General features: G+C 46.6%; 1 protein-coding gene across 5 annotated transcripts in view; it reads right to left on the reverse strand.

Annotated features, from left to right (window-relative positions):
- rhobtb4 (Rho related BTB domain containing 4) overlaps positions 1 to 10,617 on the reverse strand; it is a 69,324-nt gene that overhangs the window by 14,105 nt on the left and 44,602 nt on the right. For all 5 annotated transcript variants that reach the window (XM_055918824.1, XM_055918825.1, XM_055918823.1 and 2 more), the window contains 4 exons: positions 9,817 to 10,002; positions 8,803 to 9,604; positions 8,224 to 8,443; positions 5,096 to 5,214 (listed from right to left, as the gene is read on the reverse strand). In XM_055918824.1, the coding sequence (XP_055774799.1) occupies positions 5,096 to 5,214; positions 8,224 to 8,443; positions 8,803 to 9,604; positions 9,817 to 10,002 (1,327 nt within the window). The remainder of the gene's footprint in view (positions 1 to 5,095; positions 5,215 to 8,223; positions 8,444 to 8,802; positions 9,605 to 9,816; positions 10,003 to 10,617) is intronic.

Raw genomic sequence — 10,617 nt, forward strand, 5'->3', positions numbered from 1 at the left:
AGGCTGGGGCGAAGGTTCACCTTTCAACAGGACAACAACTATAAGCACACAGCCAAGATAACGTAGGAGTGGCTTCGGGACAAGTCTCTGAATGTCTATGAGTGGCCCAGCCAGAGCCCAGACTTCAACCTGATCAAACATCTCTGGAGAAACCTGCAGCGATGCTCCCCACCCAACCTGACAGAGCTTGAGAGGATCTGCAGAGAAGAATGGGAGAAACTCCCCAAATACAGGTGTGCCAAGCTTGTAGCATCATACGCAAGAAGACTCCTGGCTGTAATCGCTGCCAAAGGTGCTTCAACAAAGTACTGAGTAAAGGGTCTGAATACTTATGTAAATGTAATATTTCAGTTGTTTATTATTTATAAAAAAATGTCTTTGCTTTGTCATTATGGGGTATTGTGTGTAGATCAATGAGGAAAAAAACGTGGAGATGAAGGGTTGTCCGTCTCCAGTTGAGGAGTACTTTTTGAGCCTGCGAAAGATGAAAGTCCCACCCTATCAGGGGGGCACTGACGTTAGCTTGTTACCCCACTGGGCCTGTCGCTACAGATGGCATAGACGGCCTAGATGTCTTTGTGGGATAGAGCTGGAAGCAGAGCTGTGAAAGGGACCGAGGAAAAGACACCTCTGATTGGATCATGAGAAAAGAGCATTTACGTATGCACACCCAAAACGGAGCAGGATCAACATGAAAGAACAGCCAATGTGTCTGCAAATCCGGACAATAAAACTACAGCTACAGAAAATAAGTTAATGTCCGCTCACTGTCCGTGGCTCACTGTGTCCCACTCCAATTACACGGTCTGTCGTTGGAGCAGCACACAGGCTGACCAGAGCTACTCATACAGGCAGAGTGGGCCGGCTGGAGGTGCCCTAGACATCAAGTTTGCCGATAACAGAACAGTGGTAGGCCTGATCACCGACAACGATGAGACAGCCTATAGGGAGGTCAGAGACCTGGCCGTGTGGTGCCAGGACAACAACCTCTCCCTTAACGTGATCAAGACAAAGGTGTTGATTGTGGAATACAGGAAAAGGAGGACCGAGCACGCCCCCATTCTCATCGACGGGGCTGTAGTGGAGCAGGTTGAGAGCTTCAAGTTCCTTGGCATCCACATCACCAACAAGGGTACCAACAACAGAGGGTAGTGCGTACGGCCCAGTACATCACCAGGGCCAAACTTCCTGCCATCCAGGACCTCTATACCAGGCAGTGTCAGAGGAAAGCCCTAAAAATTGTCAAAGACTCCAGCCACCCTAGTCATAGACTGTTCTCTTTTCTACCGCACGGCAAGCGGTACTGGAGCGCCAAGTCTAGGTCCAAGAGGCTTCTAAACAGCTTCTACCCCCAAGCCATAAGACTCCTGAACATCTAATCAAATGGCTACCCAGACTATTTGCATTGCCCCCCCCCCTCCCTTCTACGCTGCTGCTACTCTCTGTTATTATCTATGCATATTCACTTTAATAATTCTACCTACATATACATATTACCTCGACACCGGTGCCCCCCCCCCCCCCTATCCCTCCCCCCCAATTTGGGGAGGGATAGAAAGAACTGCTGAGACTGTCAGACCATGGTAACTCCCTTTTCATCTTCTCCCCCCCGCCCTCCCACAAACGCATGCAGCTTATACAAAATGTAAAAAACTACACCACCCTGGCCCCTAGGTGTCACTAAAGTACAACTGTGGTTGGCGTCAGATAAGTACTGACCAAGGCACGTTTACATTTTCCTCCTTTAGCAGACGCTCTTACCTAGAGCGACTTACAGGAGAAATTAGGGTTAAGTGCCTTGATCAAGGGCATATAGACCGATTTTTCACCTAGTCAGCTCTGGGATTCGAACCAGCGAGCTTTCGATTACTGGCCCAACGCTCTTAACCAACACTCTTAACTGCTAGGCTCTCTGCTGCCCTAGGTAGTGATTCAATTAAATGTTATTCTACATTTTCAACCTTTCAGCCCAATTGGTTGTTCAATGGGTTGGATTAAAAAGGGACAAGACATTTTAAAGTCTCAGAGCAGTCTCAACACCACTATTGAGTATTGCCTTGTGGTTTAAGCTACAGTAGGAGGTAGGAAGAGCCATGAGGGGTCCTTCCTCAGTCCCAGGGGTGCCCCTCACCTGCCTGTCTCTGTGCCAATTAGGTGAATGTCAGCCTGGCAATGACCCTTCATTATGGCGGAAAAGGTTGAGGTAGAGACACAGGTGGCCGCTCCAGTTCAAAGCTCCTAAACACACACAAGTCCTTACTCCTCATCAGAATGGCATTCAAACCAAACTATCCAATCAGGGAGGGGTTTATTGAGTTCAACGTGATCTTTTATAGGTGGAAACGTGTGGGGGGGGTGACTGACAAGGACACAGCAGGCTGGCAGGCTGCTGACACAGCAGATCGTAACAGTAGGACCAGAATAGAAGCGTTATCACAGCACCTCGTGAATACAAACAGTGACAAGCTAAAGATACGCATGAGAGAAATGAGAGAGTGTGGTGAGAAGAGTCAGGGTGAAAGGTGTTAAAGTAACTGTCCAGTGAAAATGTCACTTTTAAAAGCTCATAATCTGTTCACCTGTACACAAATAATGTTGTTGACTCATCCTATACTCATACTTGTGGCCAAAGTATAAATTAGAGAAAAAAGAACACTTCAAAAGCCACATAGTGCCGAGCGACTAGTGCTTTTTGAGGTCGGTTCGGTTTCAGTTCGATTATTAAAAAATATTCACGTTTTCAATTTCGGTTTCAAATTTGTATTTAATCATGAAATGCATTATGAAATAATTACATACAAATTATTTTAGAGCTTTTTAATGGAAATTCCAAAGCCAAAAATAGTGAACATTCAATTGCCAAAACAAAGAACATATTCCATTCTCAGTCAGGTCTACATTGGGTAGACATCAATTGAAAAACAGGAAATTACAATGAAGTAATAAACGTTTTTAATTGATGACTTTATTCTTTTTCATTCCTTAAAAGTAATCATCTCATCTCTGCTCAGTCAGTAGCAGCCAGACAACCTTCTCTCTGCTCCCCATACTGTACAGTCTTTTGACTGAATATTTGCTTAATAAAAAACGACAGCTTTAATTTCACTCTAGAGAAACTGCACTTTGGGTTCAGAAAACAACGAACCAACGTGGGTCAATAAGTTGTTTAATAGCCGGAAAATAAAAACAAAATGTTGGTTAATCGCTCAGTACTAAAAGCCCCACCACAAACTTGTATCAAAAATGCTTGCTTTTTCCTCATAGAAGATGATGTCATGTTTTTGGCCAAGACTTCTCATTGGCTGAGCAGTCCAATCAGCTGTTTACTTGTCATGAATATTTTAATTGACCGGTATATGCCCACACTATTCAGTTGTTGGGGTACGCCCACACTATTCAAACACAGAAAAGCTGCTTTTAAACATACTTAATAAACAATTAATGGAAGAAAAACGATTGCACTAATATTGTAATTAACTATAGGTAATATTTAATAGAAATCTGGAAACACTGGACAGCTACCTTAAAGACAGATCACACTGTGTTAGCTGATGGCAGACAGACAGACAGTCTCAGTCCAACACACTCTGAAACAGAGGCCAGACAAGTCACAGTACACTACAGTACACCGATTGGTCCGAGACTCCCAAGGTCACACGCCTCTCCACGCCACTCTGATGCCTAGCCCTGCCCACAACCATAGCCACATCTGTGTCACTCCAAGGGAGGCTTTGTCTATGTACCTCAAGGCCAGCCAGCTAAGCAGGGGAAGTGTTTACTGCTGAGACTTTAAACACCACGATCATTGCTGCGCCACTATGGAAATCTCTCACACAAAGACAAATGCTGGCGGCCTCACATTGTCCAGAGCCTCAGTCTTTGTTAGATGTACTATGCCAACCAAACGCCATAAAGAGTGCCACAATGGGGACAAAGCTACGAGGGTTACCATGGATACTGGCAGGCATCCCGGTGACCCCCCCCCCCCCCCCCCCCCCCCCACTGCTGTTGGTGTCTTACAAATGACCCCGTCCCAGTCCCCTCCCTACACACACACAAACAAACATAGCCCTACTCACTCTACAACCTCTTAGCCTCCCAGTCTCCACCTTAGAGCATGCAGCACACCATGACCCTGTCCACTCCTCCCTCTCTGTGGACTCTGGCTGTAAGCGTATCCAGAGGGCCTGTCCAGCGTCCTGTTTCCTGGGGCTGCCTGCTTCCTGGCAGGGCCGTAACTCAAAGCCTGTGGGGCCTGGACTGTAACCGTACCTGGGGGATCCAGTTCTCCAGAAGGGCCCAGGCAGCGGACACCCACAGCATCGAGAGAAAAGAGCTCCCTCCCTGGGTGGGTTGGCAGCAATGCCCTGGAAGAGTCTAGTCTTTCTAGAACCCGAGCCATCAGAGAGAAGCCGGGGGTAACTGGACACTCCGCAGGCTCGATGCCTGCATAGTTTCTCATGAACGCCTCTCTAACATGAATGCATGTCATCTTACACCGTTGTCTTGGGGTCAAATGTCAAAGGAAAAAGAGATTGTTAATCTCTAAAAGCGGTCCCTTTAAGATACATATTGTCCTCTAGTCTACCACCTCTCTGTCTCAGCCTCCCTCCTCAGCCTCTTCTCCAGCCATCCGATGAGGCTGTGACGAGTGTGTTGATAACAGGCAGGAATGTGGGCAGTATGTCTGGTTAGCTGTGATGTGATATTTTAATATTCTCACGCTGCCTCTTGTCCAACAAGTATGTATAAAGAGGAAATGACACGGGCCCTCAACCCAGAAAGTGCTGAGGTGAGCCGACTTCCTGCCGCATCTGCTCAGACGCGGAACCCTGTGTGCCCTGCTCGCTTTCGACCATGTTTCTGGCTGTATGCAACGCCAGTACTGTACATATTGTCGGTTAGCGTAGCAGTTGGCTGTGAGCCCTCAGGGGAGGCTTATAGTATAGCATGCTTTCAACACAATCACGGGTGAAACACAGCTTTACTGATCACAGTGCAGGCCAGCCTCATGCCTCCCCCACCCCACCTCTACAAAGACACTTTACAACCCATCCTTACCGAATCACTCTCACACTCTCACACTCTCACACACCTCCTTGATGTAGCTCTCCACGAAGGATCCCCGGAACATAGCGGCCATCCAGTCACAGCTGGAGATGAGCAGAGGCTTGTGGGCTGGCAGGTAGCCATCGTCCAGGCGGAACACCACATCTAAAATCGGGGAGGGAAAAGAGCACTCATCTCGGAGTGAACCACAAAGTCGAGGCTACAGAGGGGAAGACAGACGGACGGGGACACACAGAGATATATGCAGACAGACGCACACAGAAACAGAGACAGGTAGACAGACAGACAGAGATAAATGGAAAGGTAGACAGAGCTCTATTTGACTCTATTTGACACAGGGTGCAAGAGAGGGAGAGGGCAGGACATAGTATCTCAACTCTGTTTTGTACTAAGATTGAAACCTATATAGACTTTTGAAGCTGTCCAGATAGACTGTGGCTCTATTCTGTTTGGATACTCAAGGAATCCGTGTTGGGGAGTAGTGAACTACATTTAACTCCATTTGGCTGTAGCTTGGTGGTAGTTGAACTAAATCCAAATCTAGTTCGTGTTTTCAGTAGTAGAAACATTGTTTTTGTGTTTAATATGAAATGACATTCTGTTAACATCTGACTACAGAGTGATTAAGGCAGCCCTCCGCACCTCTCTGATTCAGAGGGGTTGGGTTAAATGACTCCTGCACCTCTCTGATTCAGAGGGGTTGGGTTAAATGACTCCTGCACCTCTCTGATTCAGAGGGGTTGGGTTAAATGACTCCTGCACCTCTCTGATTCAGAGGGGTTGGGTTAAATGACTCCTGCACCTCTCTGATTCAGAGGGGTTGGGTTAAATGACTCCTGCACCTCTCTGATTCAGAGGGGTTGGGTTAAATGACTCCTGCACCTCTCTGATTCAGACGGGTTGGGTTAAATGTGGAAGACACATTTCAGTTGAATACATTCAGTTGGACAACTGACTAGGTATCCCCCTTTCCTTTAATTTTTTTATTTTATTACATATGATAATTTTTCAGGAATTAGTTTGTAGTAGTGAACTACTTTTTCAAATTAACTTCAGTGAAGTAAATTATATTTTTCTTAAAAGATAGCTTTACATGCTGACCAGACCGGACATGTCGCGTGCGCGAGCGTCACAAAATAAATGTAGAAATCCATGTTATTCAATTATTGCACCCACACTGCTAGCGCGCGCCAACGAGGGTCTGCGACACCAAGAGCTAAAATAGATGTCGTTCCTATTTCTGACGCAGATCGCGCTGCAAGTCCTGCCTCTCCCATCTCCTCATTGGTTTATAGAAGCAGGTACCCACGTGCCATCTCCTCATTGGTTATACCCACGTGTGTGATAGAAAGATGAACTGTTTTGCCGGTAGTCATGGTAATACAATGACAGTTTAGATGCGATCACTATATAATTTAAATGATGAAAAAGCCTGGAAGGAGGAGAGATGACTAGAAACGATTCGGTTGGCCGTTTTATGTGTGGATTAATTGTCGGAGTAGAGGTCCTTGTGCAGTTCAGGTAAAATAACAACTCAATGTTTACATCCCAGGGCAAATTAGCTAGCAAGTGCAAGCAAACTAGCTAAATTGCCATACATGTTTAATGCTTTTCGACCTGTCCCCAAATTAATGTAATTGGTTCAGATATTTCAGATATTTTAACCTGCGCGTCGTGATCGCGTTTGGTGTAGGGGGCAAAATACATTTATGCCCGATGGCGCACGCGCGCAGCCGGTTTGGGCAAGGTGTTAGTGTAGCTTAAGTTCTTCCAGTGTGAAGTAATTGGTAGCTTGGTAAATTATATTTTCAGACTAGCTTCCCCAACTTTGCAAAGATGTCATTCTGAAGAAATACACCATCTAATAAGAAACTAAACCAATCACAAGGGCAGACCTATGGGCCTCGCTAATCTTTATGGGGCATAGAACCCACTAGAACGAGTAGCCTAAATCAGATCTATTCAGGAGGTATATTTAAGCAATAAGGCATGAGGAGTGGTGGCATATGGCCAATATACCATGGCTAAGGGCCGTTCTTATGCACGATGCAACGCGGGGTGCCTGGATACAGTCCTTAGTCTTGGTATATTGGCCATATACCACAAACCTCGAGGTGCCTTATTGGTATTATAAACTGGTTACCTACATAATTAGAGCAGTACAAATAAATGTTTTGTCATACCCGTGGTAAATACCACAGCTGTCAGCCAATCAGCATTACCTGTACATAGCCCATCTATAATTTAGCCCAAACAACTCCCTCTTCCCCTACTGTATTTATTTATTTATTTTGCTCCTTTGCACCCCAATATTTATATTTCTACTTTACATATTCTTCCACAGAAAATCAACCATTCCAGTGTTTTACTTGCTATATTGTATTTACTTCGCCACCATGGCCTTTTTTTGCCTTTACCTCCCTTATCTCACCTCATTTGCTCATATTGTATATAGACTTATTTTTCTACTGTATTATTGACTGTATGTTTGTTTTACTCCATGTGTAACTCTGTGTTGTTGTATGTGTCGAACTGCTTTGCTTTATCTTGGCCAGGTCGCAATTGTAAATGAGAACTTGTTCTCAACTTGCCTACCTGGTTAAATAAAGGTGAAATAAATTAAATGTAAAAAATTCAGGGCTCGAACCAAGCAGTTTATAATAGAAAAACGAATTCCCACGGAAACAGACATCGTGACAACAATATAAATATTGTGGTAGCCACCTGACGGTGGAAGAGGCTACATGTACTATATAGATAGAATAGATGCTCACCTTGTGGGAAATGCTACAGCCAACATGCACAGACCGAAGAACCCAGACAAAAGTGATACACAGAAACGCATAGGAATGGGCATGGCACACATGAGGACAAACGGATAAAAGCTCAGCAACACATGTTTATAGCAATGACACCAAATGGACTCATTTGATGGAGGACACCAGGATACAGATAAACACACACAGATATTGCATATAGGAAAAACAATATAATGACCATAGATCCAGACGTGTGAATCCATGGGAGAATACTGAAATAACATGGGAATGCTAAATGTACTGGGTACACACACACGTATGGACCTTTGCATGCACACACACACACACACTAGAGAATCTCTGATGACGCAGCAAGTGGAGGCAGTGTGTTTACCAGCGAAGGTGCCCTTGCTAAGGCACTCTTTGATGCGGTTTGCTCGACGGACGTGGAAGGCCTTGGTGATCTCCTGATTCATGAAGCTCTCACGGTTCAGCACATTGGCCACCATCATCCTCAGGTCAAACACCTCCAGCAGCTCAGCGATGGTGGCCACCTGCATCAGATCCCCTCGGCCCTCATCCAGACTGCCTGTGTACAGGTACTGCAGCACCGCCTGAAACCACCACACAGTTGAAATATAATCAACACCCTCGACCTATCGGAATCGAGTATTAGGACAAGCTGTAGTATAAATCAAGTGAATAAACACCACTTGAGGTGTATGGATTCACTTCAGTTTAATAACCTTTCATTAGAATTCTGCATCTTTGTTGCCCTAAAATGTGTTATGGTTATGATGACCAGTAGAGGGCACTCTTCAAAGTGCTCTAAGAAGATGATACAATCCTGGAGCAGTATAGGGAATGGGAACCTCACGGTGAGCTGGTTTTGTATTAATACGGTGATTTAAGCAGATGCTATTATCCAAAGCTACTTGGAAGACTTGGTGATGTTGCTACGATCTGATCTTACCTGGAAGGGTTCTTCCTGTATGAGACCGTCCATGGAGACCACGGTCATGAGGCGAGGTCGCCCCGTCTCGGGGTCAGCTACGTGCTCCAGGTACACACTCAGGAAGCCCCTCCCCCAGCTTGAAAGGCCACGGCCGGCCCCCAGGGGCCCCACGGAGCACTGGCTCCTGGCGGGGAGGGCGTTATCACTTTTGGAAGTCCTCAGGGATCCCTGCTGGAGCATGGGTGGCCGTTTGATTCCCCTGGCTCCACCCTCCCCATCATTATCGATGTCCAAGCTCTTAGTACGCCCTGCCTGCTCTTTGGCACCTCTCCTACTCTGTTCATCCTCCTCACCGCTCTCGGCGCACTCCTCTCCTTCCCAATCCGCCTCGATGGCCAGCAGATCCAGGGTGAAGAGGTCGTAGAACTTGGAGCAGGAGGTGGCCAGGTAGACTTTGTGTGCGAAGACACGCGTGGCGCCGCCTTGGAGTAGGAAAAGGACATCAGCGCATAGCGGCTGGCAGAGGAGGGAGTCGGGGGCTTCTCCGTCGATGGGAGGGGGGTCAGGGATGCCCACCACAGGGCGCGGGGGCCGAGGGGGCAGGAAGGGGGCCTGGAGGAGGGGCCGCTGGACTCTCTTCAGGTGGGACTTCCAGAACTGGAGGTGACGGCGGGAGATGAGAGCGGAACGGATGGCGTTGTCGAACACATCCTTGACCCCAAACTGGGCCACGATGCTGGTCTCGTAGTAGGGAATGCCCAGCTCCTTGGCCACCTCGTGCCCTCTCTCTGGAGGCAGGATGTCTGTGGGCTTGATGGGTCTGAGGACAAGGGGGTGGGGAGAGGGTTAGGGCATTAGCAGAGTGGTAGGTCTCTAATGAAAGGAGTGTGCTGACAGAAGCTATGGACAGAGAAAAGGTGAAACAGGTATGTTTGCGTTTCAGTCAAATGCTGCACATGCAGTTAATGGATGTGATGGGTGTTCTGCAGTGAATGTCGCCCGTGTCAGCAGCATGGATGATGGCGGTCTCACTTGGCCAGGGGTCTGCGGGCGCGGTTCACAGCCTCCAGGTCAGCGTAGCGCAGGTCCAGCTGGCAGCCCACCAGGATGATAGGGGTGCGGGGGCAGAAGTGCTTGATCTCAGGGTACCACATGGTGCGGACGTGACGCAGGGAGTTGGGGTTGGCCAGGGAGAAACACAGCACTACCACGTCAGACCTGCACCACGCACAGAAAAGACAGCGGGAGAGAGAGAGAGAGAGAGAGGGTAATGTAGGAGGCAAGAGGTGAGAAGTCAATTCCTGTCTGATTTTCATATGAGAAGAGTCTGCTACTAGGCAGTGTACACTACTGTTCAAAAGTTTGGGGTCACTTAGAAATGTCCTCGTTTTTGAAAGAAAAGCTCATCTTTTTGTCCATTAAAATAACATTAAATTGATCAGAAATACAGTGTAGACATTGTTAATGTTGTAAATGACTATTGTAGCTGGAAACAGCAGATTGTTAATGGAATATCTAAATAGGCGTACAAGAGGCCGATTATCAGTAACCATCACTCCTGTGTTCCAATGGCACGTTGTGTTAGCTAATCCAAGTTTATAATTTTAAAAGGCTAATTGATCATTAGAAAACCCTTTTTCAATTATGTTAGCACAGCTGAAAACTGTTGTGCTAATTAAAGAAACAATAAAACTGGCCTTCTTTAGACAAGTTGAGTATCTGGAACATCAGCATTTGTGGGTTCGATTACAGGCTCAAAACGGCCAGAAACAAAGAACTTTCTTCTGAAACTCGTCAGTCAATTCATGTTCTGAGAAATGAAGGCTATTCCAT

The sequence above is a fragment of the Salvelinus fontinalis genome, chromosome 4 (assembly GCF_029448725.1).
Source record: "Salvelinus fontinalis isolate EN_2023a chromosome 4, ASM2944872v1, whole genome shotgun sequence".
NCBI classification, from domain to species: Eukaryota; Metazoa; Chordata; class Actinopteri; order Salmoniformes; family Salmonidae; genus Salvelinus; species Salvelinus fontinalis.